General features: G+C 46.3%; 5 protein-coding genes across 5 annotated transcripts; all 5 read right to left on the reverse strand.

Moving 5' to 3' along the window:
• Positions 1-1,250: 1,250 nt before the first annotated feature.
• M436DRAFT_86002 (uncharacterized protein) lies at positions 1,251-2,185 on the reverse strand (the record flags this gene model as incomplete). Its single annotated transcript, XM_013567622.1, has 4 exons — positions 1,251-1,530; positions 1,594-1,759; positions 1,811-1,968; positions 2,016-2,185. The coding sequence occupies 4 exons, from the start codon at positions 2,183-2,185 to the stop codon at positions 1,251-1,253; spliced, it is 774 nt and encodes a 257-aa protein (XP_013423076.1).
• An 8,437-nt stretch (positions 2,186-10,622) lies between these two features.
• Positions 10,623-11,348, reverse strand: M436DRAFT_86003 (uncharacterized protein; the record flags this gene model as incomplete). The annotated part of the gene is made up of 1 exon (XM_013567623.1): positions 10,623-11,348. One exon carries the CDS (start codon positions 11,346-11,348, stop codon positions 10,623-10,625), a length of 726 nt encoding a protein of 241 aa, XP_013423077.1.
• Positions 11,349-11,667: 319 nt separating this feature from the next.
• On the reverse strand, positions 11,668-14,223 carry M436DRAFT_67763 (uncharacterized protein; the record flags this gene model as incomplete). The annotated part of the gene is made up of 7 exons (XM_013567590.1): positions 11,668-11,768; positions 11,819-11,943; positions 11,997-12,132; positions 12,243-12,407; positions 12,850-13,606; positions 13,666-13,896; positions 13,948-14,223. 7 exons carry the CDS (start codon positions 14,221-14,223, stop codon positions 11,668-11,670), a joined length of 1,791 nt encoding a protein of 596 aa, XP_013423044.1.
• A 555-nt stretch (positions 14,224-14,778) lies between these two features.
• On the reverse strand, positions 14,779-17,214 carry M436DRAFT_67764 (uncharacterized protein; the record flags this gene model as incomplete). The annotated part of the gene is made up of 6 exons (XM_013567591.1): positions 14,779-14,978; positions 15,034-15,154; positions 15,242-15,341; positions 15,493-15,754; positions 16,302-16,528; positions 16,694-17,214. 6 exons carry the CDS (start codon positions 17,212-17,214, stop codon positions 14,779-14,781), a joined length of 1,431 nt encoding a protein of 476 aa, XP_013423045.1.
• A 2,031-nt stretch (positions 17,215-19,245) lies between these two features.
• On the reverse strand, positions 19,246-20,868 carry M436DRAFT_86008 (uncharacterized protein; the record flags this gene model as incomplete). Its single annotated transcript, XM_013567624.1, has 3 exons — positions 19,246-19,448; positions 19,721-19,889; positions 20,686-20,868. 3 exons carry the CDS (start codon positions 20,866-20,868, stop codon positions 19,246-19,248), a joined length of 555 nt encoding a protein of 184 aa, XP_013423078.1.
• Between the last annotated feature and the right edge of the window lie 631 nt (positions 20,869-21,499).

The following is a 21,499-nucleotide window of genomic DNA, read 5'->3' on the forward strand; positions in this document are numbered from 1 at the left end:
AACAAAGGAAACAAAGGCAACAAAGGCAACCAAAGAAAGCACAAGTAGTAGCGAACCCAAACACCATCGGCGTGGTCCAACCCCAGAGGAATGAAGACAAATGAGGTCCTACCACTAGCAACAGAACGGAGCCAACGCCCAGAGAGAAAGCAGCACAAAAAACAACATCTGCGAGCGCCCGAAAAGCCGCAACGGCAATCGGCGAAAGCGCAATGAGGTCGGAAGTCTGAGTGGATGTTGCGAAGAAGGGAAAACGAGCAATAGTCCGTGGTGCGGTCGGGGAGAAGCGAAGAAGCTAAGAATGATAGGAGCGTCTGCTCAGGCGCAGGCAGAGGTAAGAGGGTTGCGGCATTTGGTTGCAGCATCAAATCGCCGCGCGACCAACCAGCTGGACCGTTGCAGTATGAGTCCTCAGAAATATATGAGGTGAAATGAACAGGTGGAACGAAGAAGAAAGTGGCTCTGCCACCAGCAGCGGATCAAGACGAAAGCTAAAAGGGAGAATCCAAGACTTGGAAGAACAGTGAGCAACCAAGACTGTATTTGCCAACTGGACATGGAGCTGTCATTTTAGTGATGCGTGTTGGACTGGCGCAAAAGACGAGGCAAACAAGTTTCTCCGAGACCAGGAGACGAAGTGACAAAGGAAGGAAAAATGATCTCGTCTGCTTCTCCCACAGCAGAAGAATGGGACGTGTAGTATATGTATCGTTGCATAGACCAACGAGAAGTCTTGTGAAAGGCATCAGAAACCATAATCTTCGTGCTTGGAAAGAGATTCGAGATGATGTTCTGTGGCCAAGGATAGCTTGTGGACGGTGTGAAATGTTCCTGTTCCGGCCGATGGTTCTCAAGGACGAGCCATTCAGTGTGACAGTGTTCGCTGCGAGTGATACTCCAGAGAAACCTTTAGTAAGGGCAACGAGGACGAAGACAACTAGGATGGAGAAAGAAAGTGCTGATGGTGGTGATGAAACATTGTTGTATTGAAGAAGTGACAAGGGGCCTGAGTGGGCAGACGTTGTGTTGTCGTGGGATGCAGTAGTCGACAATAGTTTTCAGGCTCCTGCGAGTCACATGTCGTATTCAAAATGGGTCTCGGGGTTGAATGGTTTTCTAGCCGGGTTGGATGGGAACGCTGGAGAGCCATAGGCAGGGGTTGCACCAATCTTGTTCCGGACCCACTGGCTTAGTCTCTGTACAGGCACCGTGTCTGTATCGGCCGCGATTTCAACGTCTTTGAGCTCGTTCTAAAATGGGCATCTTGCCTGGATAATGCGAGTCGACCAGGGGTTTGGTCCGTAGACGAACCAATATCTTGGCTTGCGTGCAGGATCTCCCATGATACCCATGGTCATCTCGGTTGTCCTATCTGGATGGTAGTCTTCTCTGCCTGTGAGCAAAATGTGGTACGACTTGATCCTGTCGAAGGTGTTGCAGGACAGATCAACAACGTCTTTGGTGTCAATCACCGAAACGCCAACTTCGGATACACGGCCGCCAGATGCCTCGGGAGTTTGCGCTCTCTCGCTAGATTAGACATGTCAGTGGTAGTTTGCCGTTCACAAGACTCCCAAGAATCTACAAGTCCACACTAGACAACACTGGCATTGAATGTCTTCTTGTGGCAGAGTGACACCTGGGTAGGCGAACCTCATGGCAAGAACACTTGCTAAGGACTCTCTGGCGTCAACGCCTGCGTTGTGGTGCCATTCTTCCAGGCCTGCCACGGCACAAGCCTTGGCCAAGTTGTAGCATGCTAAGCACAGTATTAGCGTTGGAAGAGCAGCAATGGCACAATGGGACCCACACATTGGCATGTCCTTCTTTCCAGTGAGGTCTCTGGGGTGCCTGTATCGTGAGCCCGGCTTACTAAAGTCGCCGTGTGATTCTGCCTCGCCGTCGAGAGCCTGAGCAAGCTCCTTGGCCATAACGGCAAAGTTGATGCTTCTGTCGAAGTACTGGTAGCTAGTCATGGTCAGATGGGAAAGGCTTGATGAAGAAGGGGCACCTACTTAAGGCCAATCTCTTTCATGGCTTGACTATCGGTGTTGGTGGGTTCAAAGTCACCGTGCTGGAGATACCAGACTTCACGTTTCTGGAGACGACGGTGTGGCGCCAGGCTACGCGATCCAGTGGAAAGCATACCAGCCAGCATCAGCAGGTCCCTGAGTGGGTGTTCCATCTATCGAATCAGTCAGAAAGTGCTCAACATCTATGGGCTGCATAAGAGGAAAGGGGTGGTGCGCGATCTCTTCGAAGCGTAGTCGCGCAACAAGATGACACCATGCATAGGCATCTGGGACTTGCGTGACTGTGGCAGTGGGAAGGGCGAGATGATAAGGACTTACTTGTGGGACGGAAACGTCGTTGTTTGTGCCACCCTGTCTTTCCCGCGATCGTTGCACGAAATGGTGTCACAGTTGACCACATCATAGGAACCTGAGAACATTGTCGATATACCCTCCAAATTGGTTAATTATTATTATACTACGAGCTAGAGGAGTGTCTCCTAGTGATTCCCTCGAATTTCTAGTAAAGCGCCACGGTGCGGGGTCGAGATGCCAACTCCGAAAGGCCGAGGAGGAGCGAGAGGTGGAGGTATAGTAGGTAAAGGGAGGTTCGAGGTGTTGTCGTAGGGTAGCGTAGAGGGTTAAGAGGTGGAGGATCAGTTTATAAGAGATAAAGAACATGTAGAAAAGAGAAAAAGAGAAGGGAGACAGGGTAGAGCCGAGGGAAGCCCTCTAAGACGCGATAGTCGATTTAGTAACGACTCCGACTCTACATCGGCAGAGGCCACGCCTAGAAAGAAAACCTCGCCCATAGCTATAAGAAGGATGACTAGAAGTGTAGAGAAAGAAGGTAGCAAGGCTAGCTACTAGACTAATAGTAGCCTAACCCCTAGTAGTAGAAGTAGCGACATGCTACGAGAGATTATAATAAGCGACATTATGTAATAGTTACTAGAAGCCTAAAGAATGGTAAGGGAAAGAGAGAGGAAAGAACAAGAATATAGAAGAAATTAGACATTTATAATCGACAGTTATAACACTAGTCCTAGACATTAAGAGCCTATAGGAAGCAGTCCCGAACTAGGGCTCCCTCTAGTCATTGTCCCTAGTAATAGGCATAACCGATTCCTTTATAAGCGTTATAGCTAGGGGAGTATAGCTACCAAATTAGGAGATAACTATAGTACTAGCATAAGGAACAGACGTAACACTAACTAGATTAACTAGGTCATTAGTATCGTTCGATTTGTTAGACTAGTTAAGTCCGCTACGGTCGCCTCCTATATCTATAGGAACATCGATTAGGAGCGTAATAAAGAAGATAAAGAAATCCCTAGAGGCAGATATAGTGCTTAATATAAAGAATCTCGATATAGAAGGACGAACTAGAACGAATTTAATAATAAGAACTAAGAACCGAATCCTAGCTATAATTAGGTCTAATAAAGGACTAGATAAAGTCGCTCTTAATTAATTTATAATTAGACATATAAACGAGGACGTTTATTTAGCGTACTTTAAGATTAATAAAGAGGTAGAGAAAGTAGTAAGAGCCTACGTAGACGAATAGTTACCTATATTCCTTAAAGGGGTAAGACTTATTAAGTCTACCTAGCATCTAACTAAAGTGGACTTTATCCCTAAAATAGAAGCTAGACTACTAGACTAGAACAATTAGTTAAGAGATATAAGAGGCCTTTATAGAGGAGGATAAAGTAGAAGTTAAGCTAATAAGATAGCTAGGAAGGCTAAAGAAGTACGCTATATATATATTAGTAGTAGCTAAGTTAGCTACGAAAGAATAGGTAGAGAAACTGCTCTAGAGACAGGTAGATAAAGAGGAGGTATACCTTTTTAGGTGTCTTACCATTTTATAATAATAGAGGGCTAAGAGCTTGCTATAACTATTACTAGTTTAGACATACGTAGAGAGAGTGTAATAACACTACTAGGTGCTTATAGTATGTATAAGAAGGACATAATAATTATAGACTAGGAGAACCTAAGTGTTATAACTATAGAGAAAAGTACCTAATAACCTATAGGAAGTGTCTAGAGTATAAAAAGCAATAAGAGAGAGAAATTAACCTACGTTATTATAATTAGTATACTAAACATTCTTTAAGCAAATCTATATAGGAGCTCGAGAGTTTAGGATGCTTTATATAACGACCTAGACGTCTAGGACTTTAATACTATTCTTATATAGGAACTACACTATTAGGAAATTGCGGGAAACCTTTAGATTACTAAAGCTAGACCTAATTTTAAGGTGATAAAACTAAAAACACTATAAAGAGAAAACTAAGTATAAAGAGTCCGATTATATATATAGATAAACCGGAATATCGAATACGCGCAAATTACGATAAATAGTAATGATATAACTATAATTATTATAAAACATAGGAACTATAGCATACTACTAGTATTAGTATATATTCTAAGTATAGGCAATAGAGAGGAAGCTAATAAGTAAGAACTATACGTCTAATTATAGGAAGTCTAAGACATAATTATAATTAACCTAACTATAGTTAGTAAAAGATTGTTTAAAGATCGAGACATATACTAACTATTTAAGAACGAGTATAGATTAGACTATAGAGTAATATATATAGCTATAGGCATATAAGATATAATAGAAGATCTAACGGTCCTATAGTACCTACTATAGAAAGTAGACTAGAAAGCGATAAGGGTCGAGATAGGATAACATCTTACTAATAATCTATTCCTAATAGACGATCTAGAAGTAATATAGAAATATATCTAGGAAACTACTTAGATAGTAATAGACTATTACTACCTAAAGGCAAAACTATTAAAGTACGTAAAAAGATGGTAGTTAAGTAAGTTAACGTCTATAAGAAAAGAGTATATAAGGGCTTATAATCTAGTAAGGTTAAGAAGGAGATAAGACCGGCGAGATAATAACCTTAAAGTTATAGTAAAGATAGTAGAGTATAACTTCTATTACGCGATTAAGAAACGTAAAAAGGAATACTAGATAAAGTTCCTAGGTAAATTAATAGATATCTAGAAGGCAACCTAATACCTAGACCTAAGTAAGAGATTAAGCTTTAGTAGGATTATATCTATAAAAGGGTAAGGAGGGAAGTCTATCTAAGACAAAGCTAGTATTACTAAGGAACTATTATATAGTTTCTTCCTAGAACTACCTACCCCTTAGAGGCCCGAATATATAAGAAATAATAGGGTAGACCAGCTTTCTAATAAAGCATTAACTATAGACGAGATCGAGAAAGTAGTGTTCTCTTAAGTCTAGATAAAGTAGTAGGAAGTAATAGCATAACTATTAGGGTATAGAGAGAAGTCTAGCTAGCTTTATAATAGCAAATCTATATACTCTTCTTAACTTCGCTTAGGTAAGGCAAACTGCCGTTATAATAGAAGGTAGTAAAGATTATTCCGCTTAAGAAAGGGAATAAGGATAACTATACCCTCCCTAAGAACTATAGGCTAATATCTTTACTAGTAACGCTAGGAAAAATAATGGAAGCTATAATGGTAGCACGGATTACGTACCTTATAGAGGTGCATAAGCTACTACCTAATAACCACTTTAGTATAAGGAAGTAGAAGTTAACGGTGCTCGCTATTTCCTACCTTTAGGAAGCTATCTATAACGCCTAGCAAGGTAAAAAGACATTATTACTAGTGTTATTCGACGTTAAAGGCGTATATAATAATGTTATAATAGGACCGCTTCTAGAAAGGCTAAGATAGAGGAGAATCCCTAAAACCATAGTTAAATAGATCTAAGATTTCTATACCGATAGGAAGGTAAGTGTAGTAGTTAATAGCTTTATATTAGAAGTAGAGGATTTACCTTAGTTAGGACTACTATAGGGATTACCGCTCACCCTAATCTTATTCCTCTTCTTTAATGTAGATCTAGTATAGATAGCAATTAAAGAAGGAGCGTCGATAGCATTTGTTAATAACTATACTACGTAGGTAGTTAGCAATTCTACCGAACGGAATATAAGGATAATCTAGAGAGATATATTACTAAAACTAGAAAGATAGGAAAAGGAGAGTAGAGTAGTATTTAAAGCCTTAAAACAGCATTTATCTATTTTATAAGATATAACGACCTACTTAGAGATAGCGACATGCCCCTATACTTTAAAGAAGACTAGATCTAGCTAAGTTAATCGATTAAAGTCCTAGGTGTAATACTAGACTAAGGGCTTCGATTTAAAGAACATCTAGTAGAAAAAGTAGAGAAAGTATTAAAAGTAGCACTAGCTCTAAAAAGGCTATAAGGTCTAAACCCATTAACTATGCGTTAGTTATATATAGTAATAGTTACACTAGTTATGGACTACGCGTCACTAGTCTAGTACCTTACAATATTTAATAAGACAATGTCGGTATTATATAGAGCCTAGAGAGTTATAGCATAAGCCATTATAGGAGGATTTAGAACGCTAGGCCTTAATATATAGTCCTAGAAGTAAGGATACCGTCCTTATAATAAAGACTATACGAATAGACACTTAGATTCTAGATCTTAATCTAGAAATTAGAAGCCTTATATATCTACGTAAAGCTAGCTAAGACTAAACTAATTAAGCGATTTAACTTACCTCTCTAAAAAGTAGCTAGGTTGTTTAAGGAACTTAATGTAAATAGAGCTAAGAAGATCCCTATAGTAGGGAGTGAACTATAGAGCTAAAAGGCTTATATATATATACTTAATAAGGAAGTAGCTAAACTTACGATAGAGGAATAGCTAGCAATAATAGACATATATACTAATGATTTAGTCCGTAATAGACGGGTAGGCATAGGAATCTAGATATTAGCGTAAGAAACGTTAAGAACAATAAGGAGGGCTAAAGAAATAAACGTCTATCTAATAGAACTTAAAGCAATATAGATGGCTATTAAAGGTCTATTATATAAGAATAATAGACTAGTAAAGATTAGGGTCTTTTCTAACAGCTAGAGCGCGCTCTAAAGCATCTAGTCTATAAAGATTAATAATAGCCTAGGCCTAGTTATAAGAATTAGAGATAAGATCGCTAAAGCGACATTCTTACTATACTAGGTCCTAGGCTACGAGGGAATTAAAGGCAACGAGAGGGCAAATAAACTAGCTTAGAAGGCGATAGATATTATCTCTCTAATGCCTAATCCTATAAATAATGTCCTAATTTTAGTAATATATATAAGAGTAAAGGTTATAAACTTTAAGCTAAAACTCTAAGAGTTTTATAGCGCAACTATAGGTAAACACCTCTAGAAGATCGATAAGGCACTACGAGGAAAACACATAAATAAGCTATATAACGCACTTAATAGGATAGTAGCTACTACACTAGTCTAGCTAAGAACGAACATATTAAGACTTAATACGTATCTTTATAAAATTAATATAGCAGACACTAATAGATGCGAACGTAGAATAAAAGAAATAGTATAGCAGGCTGTGATTAGCAGGAATGCTTATTAATTATGGACAGCTCATACCCCTTGCGGGGTAAATAGCTTAAGAAAATCAAATCAAATCAAATCAAATCAAATCAAATCAAATCAAATGACCACATCATATTCCTTCAGTGGAAACCATTATATTCCAGTTTCTCTTCTTCACCTACGAAGTAACAAGTGCGTCGGGCACAGTGGGTGCTGGAAGTGTGCTAATGATACGGACTTTGAACTGGCTTGCCAAAAACCATGGCTCTGCATTTGGGTGTAACCATCAAACACTAACGCCATCATTGAAGACTGCATTAGTTCCAGCCTGGAGCTGACAGCGATCACAGTGCGTCTAGATGTCCCACCCTCGCACCCAGCCACCCTTTTCCCGCTCAACCTCACACTCATACACCTTCAGCAGACGAAACCATTCCTCTGAGTAACCCACCCCAACTGGCTCTCCTCTCGAGAATCTTCGGCTGTCCGATGGCTCCTGTCCATTATATCTTGGTATCTTACGGAGTCCCACCTCCTCACTAACTCGCCAACGATCCCAAAAGGTGAAACCTAGACGAGCAAAGACAGTTGGTCTGTGTGTTTGTAGCGGAGAATCAGGCCGGTTGGTGCTTGCTCTGAGGAAGCGCATCATGTCGTTCTCCCTGCAGAGGTGAAAACTTTCCTGTTGCCATGCTTTTGACGCTTCTGAGGAAGTGGGGTTGAGGACCGGTGACCGAAAAAAGCAAGGCGAGCATATCAATGGCGCGGCTATGTTTTCGCGATATGGAGGACGAGGTATCTGGTATGGTCGAAGAATGGTAGCGATATCGTGGGCCTTCTGCCCTGTGTGCGTGCACGGCCCATGCGATAGCAACGTAGGCCCGTATATCAGACTTGCCTCAAGTTCGGCGACATCATCGTTTATCCAAGACAGTTTGTCGTCCAAGTCAACCGCTCTGAAACCTTGACATTCGATAGCCAGGAGCCATAGTGCTCGCACAGCACGATTCTCCTCTATCCAGCTTGGATCTTGTAGTCGAGAGGGTATTTCTAGGGGCATCCCCTTAGGTCTCTGCCTCGATATACAATTTTATACCGTCCTAATAATCTTCCTAACTAGTAGAGGTATTTAGCTCTAGCGGCACTAGCGAGACCTGTCGAGGAGTAGGAGTAGTTAGTGTAGTCGCTAGTAATTGCGTAGTCTTCTTATGGCCGATATAGATGTTATTAACAGTGCCTTAAGAAGGTGAACCTTATATAGGATTAGGTCGTCTCTAAGGTTACTTCTTAAGCGTAGCTTCCTTAGCCTAATAGAGTCTTTTAATAAGGTCTCGGATCGCCTTATTTAGCTGCTTAAGGGTACCTCTACCGGCCCTAACCTTATCGCGCTATCGGCTAGAAACGGTAAGGACGATCTCGTAATGGCGACCCTAATACGGGAAGCATGTAAGACCTCTACGTAACTTAATGTAGTATCGTAGTAGGGTTAGGCAATCCTAGAACTTAATAATTAAGTCCTAGAATACTGCTCGTTCTAATATGAAGTTAGTAGTCTGTTCGATCGATCTTTAAGATCGAGTATGGCGAGAGGTTTAAGAAGACTAAGGTATACTTATAGGTGCTTCGTACGTAGGGGGTGCCTCTAGCTCTAGTTCTTTACCATTAGGCGTCTATATAGACTTAACTATAAGAGATAGGTCCTCTATGCCGCTACGAGCATTAAATTAAATAAGGTCTATAGCCTTCTTCTAGCGCTTACTACCACCCTTAACCCTAGTAAGAACAACTACTTTAGTCTAACGGAGACCGCGAGCACCGGTCGATATAATTAAGGCCTTAATTTTCCATAGATAGAATAGCGCGATCCCTTAACCTTCTAAATAAGGTATAACAGTTTCATCCATCTCTTTTAAAGCCTCTACCTATGGTTTGTTACTGTCGGCAAGGCTAGTGTCACTTTTAGAGATCCTTTAGTAGCCCTAGCGTATGTTAAATTAAAGCTTAAATGGAATTGGGACAGGAGGTGCTATAGCGATAGGACCTATAGTAATAGTAGACGAATCTAAAGATACTTTCTTCGTAGTGGCGGTCTTATAACCCTTCGGAAGGTTACTACAAAGTTTGGTGACCTTATTCGTAGTAGTAGTTAATCGGCGAGTAGTTAGGGCTAGGTTATTATATAGCTTCGCGGGTCGATTTTTAGTCGCTAGGGCCTATATCTTAGTCTTTCTTAAGGTATTTAATGTCCGTTCTTTACCTAACGTGTTTATAGCATTAGAAAGTGGTTTCTTACTAGCGGATACCTTTTTTAGAGGTGGTTATAGTAGTTAGGTAGAGGGAGGATGTTTTGCTATAACCTGACGTTAGGTGGATTCGGAGAGTGTTTGTTAATTAATAAGACGAACTAGCGCTTTTCTACAGGTTAATCGAGCCGGTATAGCAATAGGAGCACTAGAAGGACCAGTTTCCAGCTCTAGATCGAAGTGTATATGCCGTCGCGTGCCCCGGTGTGCGGTAGGAGGTGCTAGCGAAGGTGGAGCGGTTAAGAGGCTCGAGTCTCGAGTCCTACTCTAAGAACGCGTACGAGGGCTAGGACTAGCTGCTACTTTAAACAACGCTTTAGCAGCACTGGATTGGTCCATATTGACGTGTATAATAAGATAATTGACTATGGTAGTATAGCTATTAAGCTAATGGTAGATAGACTAGCTAATTAGAGCATTAAGTTCGAAGTTGGGGGTGGCGAATTCTCACAACTTTTGCACACGTGAATAGTCTTTCTTGGCAACGATCCTGTGGACGAATACGAAAAATCACGAAGCCAAGTAAACGTTAACGGATACCATACAGTCACTAAAGGAAGAAGAAAGCAAGGATATCATCAGAGGAAAAAATGTTGTATCAGTATCAAGCAATCTAAGGGTAATGCGAATCATCCCACTCCATATCCTCCTCATCATCCCCAGCGAATTGTTCATCATCATCAAGTTCAACCTCCATATTATCATCAGAATCAAAAGCATCATCGGGAAGGTAAAGAGTCGCAGGCGGCAAAAAATCAGAATGATCATCAAGATCATCAGTATCGAGACCAGCAGAAGCACCACGTCCCTCAGGCAAAGCAGGAGGCAACTCGTTGGCAGCAGGTTGAGGGGGCGACAGTTAACCAGCAAGACGCCTAAGGTGAGTAATAAGATCAGTGTAGCGTCTGAACCAGATAGGAGCTGACTCATAGAAAGCAAGGGAGTTTGTGATGCCATCAACAATTGCACCGATCTGGAAGCTAGCGTTCCCTGGAATGCCGGTCCCGTTGGTATTCTCAAATTCAAAGTTCGTGACTCTATCGATATAAGTATTAGCAGCGGTGAGGATAGCACACATGTGCGTGGGGATCCATTCGATCACCAGGGCAAACTGTGGGTCGAGAGGTGCAATTGTGTTCTTGAGGTCTGACAGAGTTGGAGCAATTTCAAGCATCATGCTGTGAAGTTCATTACGGCGGTTTGTGGCGATGGTCATTGCGTGGGAAGGGTTGTTAGAGCCGCTGGATGTCCAGCCGGCAGGAAGGGCAGCTCCGGGATTCGCGACTGGGGGGTGTTGAAGAAAAGGAGAAGGAAGAGGAGACTCAGAAGGACTAACACCATCGCGTGCGTCGGTGTAAGCAGGTACAGGGTGGGACTCACGGACTCTACCAAGGGCAACTTCGCGGGCGATTTGATCAATTTGAACGCAAGTAGGGTGGGGTCTGGAGGTGTTAGCAGAGGCCTCGAAGACGAGATTGCACTCACCCAGAGGTTGTTCGAAGGGACATCCAAGATATTGAATCTCAGGAACACCGACACTTCCGCAAATGGGGCAGTTTGGCCACTGTTTCTCGAGCCAGCACATCTTACCTGGAGTAAATGCTAGAGCTCTGTGTTAGATTGGAGTGGTGTAGGTGTTTCCTGTAAGTTAAACTCGAGTTGCTGAGTATCTGTCCAGGGGAGAGAGTCACACGGTTATGTATGGAACCATCTGGGTGTCATGTGGATCATACTGCTGCATGGCGAACAATGCAATGTTGTCGGCCACAAAGAGCCAGCACCAGACGTGAAAGAACGACAAAAAGGCAGAAACAAGACAAAGAACAGAAAAAGGAGATAGTATTACAATGTCTCATTGGACAAAGAACGAAAGATCAATGCTTTGTGCATTGCGATTGTGCTGTTCAACGACGCATTTGCTCGCGAAGATTGGCGTAGCCCTTTTTGCGGACGAGCTTGTGCTCGACAGGCGAGCACGAAGCAAAGTCAACAACCTCCTTACGCGCTGAGAGAGTCAGTACACAGTGATATCCGGGTCAATTGGTAGTCGCTTACAAGGCTTGACACCCAGGCGGATGCTGCCCGTGGGGGCCCGGCGCAAAACCAGAGAAACGCCCGGTCCCATGGGGATTCTGCCCTTGTGGCCGTGCTTGGCCACAAGGTCATCAAAATTGACTCTTCTGCGCGACAGTGAGATGGAGAACATAATCTGGGGTTATACTAGGGAGCTTACGGAGGCACAGCAGGCATAGAGTTGCCCAAGGGGCAGTCTTTCTTCCTCTCGGGGAGGGCAGGGAGGACTTTCTCAAGCTGTGCTCTACATCCGATGTCAGTGACTAGCTCGTACAATGAGAAGCGAAGGTACCTGCCTATGAGCATCAGCGACCATGCAGTCGCGCTCGTAAGCCGAGCACTTCAAAGCAAGACAACCCCAAATGGGGTGTCCGCGCAAGGAGGCTGGCAGAGCACTGGGACAAACGCCCGCGAAGGTCGCCAACGTGGTCCCAGAGTGCTCGCAGAGCAGGCAGGCGAGGGCCGAGGAGGTGTGCTTGCACATGATGGCTGTGCTGGTGGTTGTTGTTGTCGAACTCAGAAAGCTTACTGCGTTTACGAAATTTGGATATCGTGGTGTTGCGTCGCCAACCTGTATGCTTGGTTCGCATATGCACGAGAGACAGGGTGTCTCCCCCCAGTTGAAGGCCTAATCACCACGACGCATCTTCACAAAGCGTGTATGATACTACTGGTTGTTGGTCGACTATCTCACGCTACTACTGTACATGACCTTTGCTTTACCTCAAATCCAGTCCCTGCGGTATTCCAATCCAGCAGGACCACTGTCTGTGACCTCAGGCTCGTTCCTGATGCTCATTTGACTCGCTCCGCCATAGTATGACTTCCTCCCTGATACTTTGTCACGATCATGCCACTCCATGGTTCATGTTTCTAGCCGAACTTTTGCATCCTTGTGATTGCTGGGAATGTTCTGACTCCTCAATGTCTTCTGAACAGCGCCGAGAAGCGGCTCGAGACCTTGCTCCCGCTCTGAGGCTTCTTCTTGTTGTTCACCGCTCCAGACATCGCACCATCCATTTCGACCTTGCGCTGATATTTATGCTTGATGACGCTGTCAGAAGAGCCCTCCCGGAGGCCATGACCAGAGTTGATCTCTCTGATGCTGCACTTGTCGCTCAGCTTTGACTGGGGGAAATCGAGACCCTTGGGCGAAAGGTCAAACGAGACAACCTTTGAACCGATGTCGCGAGAGTTGAGCATTGCGTTGGTTCTCGAGGGATCGGGTTGGACCACACCGGAGCCCGAACGAGTAGTAGTCCTGTGGGGAGGGCGCTGGACAAGAGGTAGAGGTTGGCGAGGCTGCTGGTAAAGTTTGTCTTGCGCCTTAGGGGTGACGTAGCCTCCTTCGATGATCGCCTGCTTCTCCTCGTGGCCTAGGTGTGCCTCTTCGAAGGTGCTAAGCACTCCGATACAGCAGCCATGTGGCTCGCATAGCTTGTTGGCGCGGGTAATCTGGTCGAGAGACCTATCTGCTGCGCCATGGGATGACTTGGGTACGGTATTAGGAGAATCACAAGCTGGGTAGATGCTTGATACACAACATGATGGTTTGTTTGTACCACCAGTGTTGGAGACCTTGGCGGAGTTGTCGCAGATGGCTTCCATGCTGTTGAGATTCATTGCTGTTGAACTGGGTGACTGAGAGCAAGCCCTAAGTTCCTGCAGGGTGCGAGGCTGAGCAGTCTCGTTGTGCTCATTGGCACAGCCACCGCGAAGGATAGCTAGCAGAACAACACGAAGTTCTGCTGCGCGGTCTCTCTGGGTGCGCTTTACGGCTGTAATGAGGTCTGCACAAGCAGTGTCTGGTTGGAGACTTTATTTATGACCACAAGGGATCCCTCGTTGACTGGGCCGTGGACTGCAGAAGCCGGTGTGATCTGAGACGTGATGGCGTCGGTGTCAAGAGAAGCGTTGTAACCAGAGTCCGCAGCAAGAATCGAGTTGGTATTGCTGTAGACAAAGCAAGTAGAGATGGCGTCAGGGACAAAGTGCTCGGACTGCTGAGACGACTGAGAAGGATCAGAGCTGAAGGCGATTAGATCCGAAAATGACTCTGTCTAGTCTGGTTTAAAGCTGCTAGACTGCTCAAGAACGATGACTCTATGTACAGCTGTGCTGAAGTTGTCGTTGACGTTCATTGCCGAGTCGCTACCTCCACGAGCGGCGCAGGTTGACGAGGTAGGACTCATGGTGAGTTGTGGTGTATCGAGAGATGCAAAGTCGTAGGGATCCAGATAACCCAGAGAAGAGCTTGAGCTACTTGAAGAGCTGATTGAAGATTCAGTGCTCGAGCTTTCGTAGTTCACATAGATGGAGTCATCGTCGAGGTCGCTCTTACGCGCCTTGCGCTTGAACGTGAATGAAAATGGTCCGCAGAGACACATCTTGGTGTAGAGCAACGGTTTGAGCTGTCTTGACGTTGAGATGCTGAGATGGAACTGCTGTAGTGCGCGTTTTATTTGCGTCTGAGAGAGCTGGACTTTGTTTTGACGTGTGAGGATGTGACTTTGCTGCACGTCTCGACCAGCCTCGGAGGCTCGGCATTCCCAGCCACTCGAGGAAGCCTCGAGTTTTTGGACACACCTGAGAACATTGCATAAAATGATTGTAAAGCTGGTTGACCTCTTACACAAGACTCCAGACGTGCTGCAGGGTATGAATGATCTGATGACAGCATCACAGTTCAGGGTCAAGTCGAGCTCTCGACCGCCTCGATCTACCGTTCCCGCTCGAGGTAGCTCAAACATGCATCCAGCAACGCTATCTTATAATTTAAGCAGATCTTGTGCGCCTTCGGGGCTGCTCTGGTAGTCTTTTGTTCGAGCAGCTCAAGGGGTGTGTCACGTAACTCATCAGAGAGGCAAAACGGTTGGCAAAAGAGTTTTGGTCTCTATTCTCGAGCACATCTGCAGGTACATAGGGTACGCTGCATGATTACCTCATTCTCCTTGCTCAAATTCCATTCCGCTCATGTGTTCTTTGAAAGTGGATTTGCTTTTCTGCTCCCCATCTTGGTCCTCCATTACATCCCCCACCACCATATCCTGAGCCTGCTCCACCATAAACCATAGTGTCACTTCTTCTACTCTCCGATTGTACTTTTGTCGTCCGCGCTCACGAGGATACGGATCAGGGGGGACTGTGTAATGAGAACAATCAACGTTCAGTGTCTGCGTCGGTCTCCGGCTCCGTACGAGGGTTGTGCTCGTTCTCAGACTCCATGCCATGTTCGTCCTCAGTCTTGGTGCTCTGGTTTACAGCAGTGATGTTGTCGATAGTGGTGTTGTTGAGAAGAGAAAGGAGCATGGTGGGAGGCTTCGCGATTGGATGTGTGCAGGGACTCATCATCCTAATCAGAACCATCAGTCATGAATACCCTTTGCTCGATATCAGCACACCTACACGCTTACGTTGCTCTTCGCGAGCCATCTGCCGTGAATGAGCGTCCATGACCTCCTCGAAGTCTTGCTCGGTCTCCTCGTTCCACATGACGTGCGTCATCCTGGTGCGAAAGACGATTACATGAAATCTTTATCTAGCTAAGTGACGCGGATCTTCTCAAGGGTGCAAGTGTCTGGTTCTTCGGTGAGAGCGCTGAGAAGAAGGCGATTAGTCACACCATTTACTGCAAGAGATCGAGGAAGCAGACTCACGTTTCGTGCGAGATGTAGTGTTCGCTGCCGTAGTTCTCGCAGTCGACGCCATCATGCATAGTCATCTTGTAGCGCAGAGCTGGTCCTCCGATCGGGTCTGTCCAGATGTCAAAGGGCAGGTTCCACATGAGCAAGTTGGTGTCTTGGAGGTCTTTCTTGGCCCACTCCTGGAACCGGTCCAGAAGTTGGAGCATGCGGTGCTGATAGTGGAGATGATCAGTGCTGTGGTCGTGGTTGCAGGTTGCGGTGCCGAGGAAGATGTCTTGATGGTAGTGTATCTCGCGATTGATCAAAGGCAAGTAGGTGTTCAAGGTGGATCGAAAGCTTTTTGAGAGCATCTGCTCGTGTAGTGGGTGGCATACTTGCGTGTATCTGGATGGACGTCGCGTACGCGATGTAAAGATGTTTTGGATTTGGAAGCAGTCGGGTGTTCAACTTTGTTTATTCGTCATGCTCAAATGATCTCAATGCTAAGACCTGTCAGCCTGACGACCTTTCCAATGAACTCGGGTGTCTTTGAACCATTATAATGGCTATGGAAAAAAAAGTCTTCGATTTTGTTCTTCGATCACGCTCTCCGAAAGCGCAACTCCAGCCCTGCTAGCTTGCTCTTGAATTGGCAGTTTACTCGACTATTCTCCACGCCGTGTTCTCTCGTGCGTCGATTGCCCTCAATTTTCATTCTGTCCCGGCTCCCTTGATCTTTTCATTCATCCTGGAAGCGCTTCTCCTTTCTTGCTGGAGTGTCAAGATGAAAACTGCTAGCGACATCAGCGTAAGTGCTCAACAAAGAGACTATCCACTCGTACCTCTAGATCGACCAATTGGGAATAACGCTCTTGTTTTTGATGTCCCAGTCAAGGTGCTCACTTCGAAGTCGTCTCGTGACAGCGTCACTGCGAGAGTAGTCTCTATCGCAACCGGGATAAGGGCAAGGAAAACGAACGGCAACGGCTGCGGTGGAAGAGCCAAGAATAGCAAAAGTAGCAGGGGCAGAGACGGCAGGCGGAAGAACAGCAGGGGCAGAAATAGCGGGCTGAACAATGACGAGGAAGGGGTCTCAATAGTATATCAGTCTTGGGGTTCCTTCAAAGGAAGCGAACACGCTTGCATAGGCGTCGATTACCTCCGGGCTCGGTTTGATCATCCTTGGCGTGAGCATCGTTGGAGAAAGCCACGGGGGTGGCAGGTCCAGCATGACCCTTCTGGGACCATAATCTTTACTGCTTTGGCAGCGAATCTCCTGGCCACGATCTCCTCGGCTTCGGCGAAAGTGTAGCGGCGCTTGAGGGCGTTGGGCTGAGGGCTGGTCTGCTCGTGAATGCGAGGCTGCTCAGGGATAAAAAGCGACTCGCCATCATCGACGATGGGGTTAGCGTCCTGATTGAGGGCAAAAGGAGAGGCAACGGGCTCATCGTCGTGGTCGAGGAGGTCAGGAGCAACGGATTGGGCATCCTGATTGCTGGGAAAGCGAGCACCAACGATCTGAGTCGAGCCGAAGGTGTTCAACGCATGAGCCACGGGATGCTGCTGCTCCAGAAGGTGCTGCTGCACGAGAGCACGGACATGGTCGCGTTTGGCATGGAAGACAGCCAGGTCTTTTCTGAATTGACGCATCTCGGCGTCAAGGTTCCCGACTTTGGCTGCCAGCACCTGTTCCTTGACGTGCAAGCGCGCCATGGTCTGATCGAAGATCTTCTGTCTTTCCTCACGGTCTGTCATGGCGTGACTATATGACAGTATGAATGTGTGTATAGGTGCAGATGTGCTATGAACCTACTTGATTGTTGTTGATGCTGTTGTTGTGGCCGAGGGTGAGGTCAAGGAAGCCGAACAGAAAGAAGCTTGAAGGTAGAAGTTTATAAACGAAGCCGGTGCACTGGTGAATGAGAGTCTCGCCTACACGTCCGTTTGCAAGCCGCGGTACTCTGTGATTGACTTTACTCCATTGCCCTTCGTGCGGCAGTCTTTGGTCTTTCCATCCTGCTGGCACATCCTGCAGCGCCACATTCTTGCGAGAATTGCCTTGAGTTGTGGTATCTTGATGTCTGGATGACGATACTACGATAATATACTATATGGCTCGTCTCAGACTAACTGCATTGATACCACCCTTAGATCGATGTCAGTGTGTTCGGAAATAGTATGGATATCATCAGCAGCTGATTCGATGATGCGGGAATATATGTCGATATGGTGAGAGGGCCTTTCCATCCGCATTTGAAGCGCCGAAGTCTCCTTGAGTGGTTGTTCCATCTATCAGATCGAATAGAGAACGCTCAACGTTCAGGATGTACAACCTCTCCAAAGCGCAGTCGCTGTCTCTGGTTTCGTCAAAAGGAGAAGCGTCCGAAGTCCGAAGCTTCCAGCTGGTCTCGTAGAATTGTATCATCGCTATAATGACTCTGGCGATACTATCCTGCAATACTGTCAGCAGAATATTCAGGATGAACAAGGAATCGCAGGAAACAGCAGGATACTAGAAAGGTAGGGACTCACGAGACAAGGTGGCAAGTACTGAGAACAAGTCGACTGAAAAGTCGTCAAGAGCGGTTTCTCGCTTCTGATCTGCATGGGGATTTCGAAGAGAGAGCTGATTGAGTGTGAAGTCCACCAGTGCGATTCTGTTGTACCACTTTACAATCAGGGTGCTTGGTTCATGCGTTGACCTCACAGCGTAGTAGCATACTTGTGGCGGCCGTTCTAGAGGCGACTCCCTCTGTCGATGTGAGCTTGAGCTGATCGCAGGATCGCAAGCGTCCTGTGAGTCTCGCCTTTTGCTGCCTGGACTAGCAGTGTGTTCGATCGACGGCAGACCAATCATTCGAGACTATGCCCGACGTCTCCAGCTGCTCTTTGACATCCACATCAAAGAACAGGATGTTGATGTTGGCGAGGTGGGTCTTGACGGCCTGTTTCCGCACTGGAACGTGCAGTGTTGGATCGATATTGGTTGTGCCGTTCTAGGGCAGTCCCATGTTGTGAGCATTGCCAAGGTGCGTCTTCATGTTGCCTTTGTAGTTGGTTGTATTCGCCGTCCTCTGTGAAGGCCATGTCACTGTCAGGATCTTCTTCTACAAACCTAGGAGCATGTCAAGTTCTGGTTCTGTTCCCCGTCTTGTCCGAATCCTCCTCTCCAAGGGCAGGAGCGTGTTCGCCAGCGAACCCAGTCGCGCATGAACGAGTTGCAGCGTTTCAGGATGCCTCATAGCCATCGTCGTACGAATCATCGATGTTGGCGGTCTGTCATGGTGTCAGTAGAGTTCTGGGAGTAATGGGGTAGGGTAGGTACTCACGGATTCAACAACTTGGTCGGCGAGGTTCTGGCTCTGTTCTCCGTCTTCCTCCTTCATCTCGACGTCTTCTTCCTCTTCTCTTCCAGCGCCAGAATTCCGGGTGTACTATCTCTTCCGTTCAAACACGTAAGAGAGTGTCTGCCTGAAGCAGCAGACTTGCGAGTATAGGGCTTCTTCCCTTCGTGGACGTAGGCCAGACCCTTCTTGTCGCACTCGGTGCAGACCTTGGGGTCGGTGCCCTAGACGATGACCCACTTCATCTTTCCGAAGTGACAGCGGTTGCAGGACTTTCTGAGGTTACCCGTGGTGTTGTTGATGTGTCTGTTGCCAGTGCCGACGTTGTGGCCTGGTATAGGGGTGTTGGAAAGAGAGGCACGCATAGAGGGAGAAGACTTGGTCTGCTGTTGGGGCGCCCATTACGTAGGTTGCCAGTACATGACCAAGCGCAGCTGAGTTGTTATTCTGGGAGCCAGTCAAAGTGGAAACGCAGTTCTCTTGCAAGAGCGGAGTCGGGCAGCATGTCGTCCTCGTGGCTAGAAGTCTGCTGATTAGTGACAGCGACCTCGTTGTCATCTTCGCTGCTGCCAGTGGAGGTATGACTGTGCGTGACGTTCATTGAGGAGAGAGGGTTCTCGTGAACTGACCCAGGTGATGGAGGAGCTGAAACAGGCTCAGCAAGATTATTGGGCGATTGCCCGACTTTCCGAAGTTGCCCACAGTGATAGCAGGTTGGGCATAGCCGTTGAGGGTAGGTGACTATTGTGACGCTGTTTTCTACCGTCAAACAGCATATGTATATAAAGTTGCAGAGTGCTCAGATACTTGCGAATCTGGAGGTATTGTTCGGTTGGTGAACCTGAATTCCATCCTGCACGATGTAGTCGACGGTCAGGAGAGGAAGACTATTGTGTTTGACGTTGGAATCAACGTACATGGCTTTTCATCGACCATCTTGAAGGTCTCACGGTCACTTTCGCCAACGGGACCTGGCTCAGGAGTGGAGTCGCTCTGGGGTTTGGCTTTGTGGGCGTCGGCAAAGGCTTTGTTGCGAGCGTTCGTAGCGGCCATCTTCTCGTCAATGGTCAAGGTCGACCACTGGGCCTTAGCGACAGAGTCAGTCTCAATATCGACCAAACCACCACCACTATCTAATCTCAGCTAGTGCCAGCTGTAAACTTGCGAATGGCGGGCTTCTCGACCTCGAATTCGCAGTCTAAGCCTTGATGGCGCTAAAGAAGACACCCGAAAACGAAACCGAGTCTAGATTGACGTTGTCGTGGTAGTTGCAACCGTAGTTGTAGTTATAGTTGCGAGCATCGCTGGCATACCAGCTGCGACCACGGAAGTCTAAGCATGATGGACAACTGCTGCTCTCGCTGCAGCAAGAGCACGTGCGTCTGGCGAAGGTAGAACAGTACGTCCACTCCAGGTGTTTCTGTACGGTATGAGACACTCTCGGACCTCGTTGTTGGCTCGTACGTTTAAGCCAGGATCGTTGGAGGCGCCTAATTCGGTTTCACCAGATCTGCGGTGGTGAGATGTGATGGTTGACTTGCGTAGACCTATGTAATAACACTCGGTGCACCTCCATTGGCCGTAGTCGTGGGTGGAGATAAAGCCAAAAGTCTTGCACGTCGATATGGTCGATTCTCATGGCAGATTGGATGTCGTTGATAATGCGAAGCGAAGATCCGTGCTTACAGATACTTATGGAGGCAGGTTGTAAAATGTAGCGCAGCACAAAGATGTAGGTGGGGGAGTCAGTGGCTTCGACACTGCCAGTATATAGAGTAAATTGATAGATGTAGGGCAATGTCGCAATCATGGAAGTGGCGTGGAGGAGCTAACCGTCAGAAGCAACAGTTATGCGACGGGTTAGCACGCTTTCACAGTTAACGATGGCTTGGTAGGCGAGCTCGTGGTGCCAATCCATGTTGTTGTGGTAGTTGTGACCACTCTGGTAATCGACGCTGGTGCTGCTGGTCAGGCTGTCGTGGAACTCGGTCATCTCCTGGAAGTCGATGTTGTCCCGAAGGTTGATGTTCCGCACCTCGCTGCATGACTTGGTAGTGGGATTCATACTGCCAGTTGATGATGTTATGATGATCAGAACCGGTATGATGATCGGCAAGGCTATAGTTGTTGACGGGGTGATCAAATTGATGGAGGTTGTAGTAGTCGAGTATGTTCCGAGAGTTGCTCTCGCGGCTCTCAATATAGTGGCTGCAGTGGCTCTACATGTAGTGACTCCGAATACTGTAGACACCATAGCGCAGGCTGAGCAGATTACGCTCGACCGTTCCTTGGCTCCGCCTGATTCTTCCACAAGAGGCTGAAGACCTAAGTCTTAAGTTGTGACATACATTCTGGCCGTGAGACTCTGGCGAGCTGTACGCAGACTTCTCCGGAAGGGAGAGTAAGATGCAACCTGGATGTGGGTGGAGACTCTATATATATGTAGAAAGATCTGCGTTGAGCCTACGTATATATATGTGATGAAGAGATGGTGATGAGAACTTGCAAGGTAAGAGCATAAGATGCTTTGGAGATGAGCAGAGCATGCTTGAAACTTGTCGGCGTGCTGCTCATATCGTCAATTCTGTCAAAGCTGCAGTCAATGCTTGCTGCTCTCAAAAAGATGATCGATGGAAAACTGTGGATTTCTTGAGAGGCGTGACAAGCAATCCCTCGTTGTTTCTTTGATAAAGCGT

The sequence above is a fragment of the Aureobasidium namibiae genome (assembly GCF_000721765.1).
Source record: "Aureobasidium namibiae CBS 147.97 unplaced genomic scaffold scaffold_24, whole genome shotgun sequence".
NCBI lineage: Eukaryota > Fungi > Ascomycota > Dothideomycetes > Dothideales > Saccotheciaceae > Aureobasidium > Aureobasidium namibiae.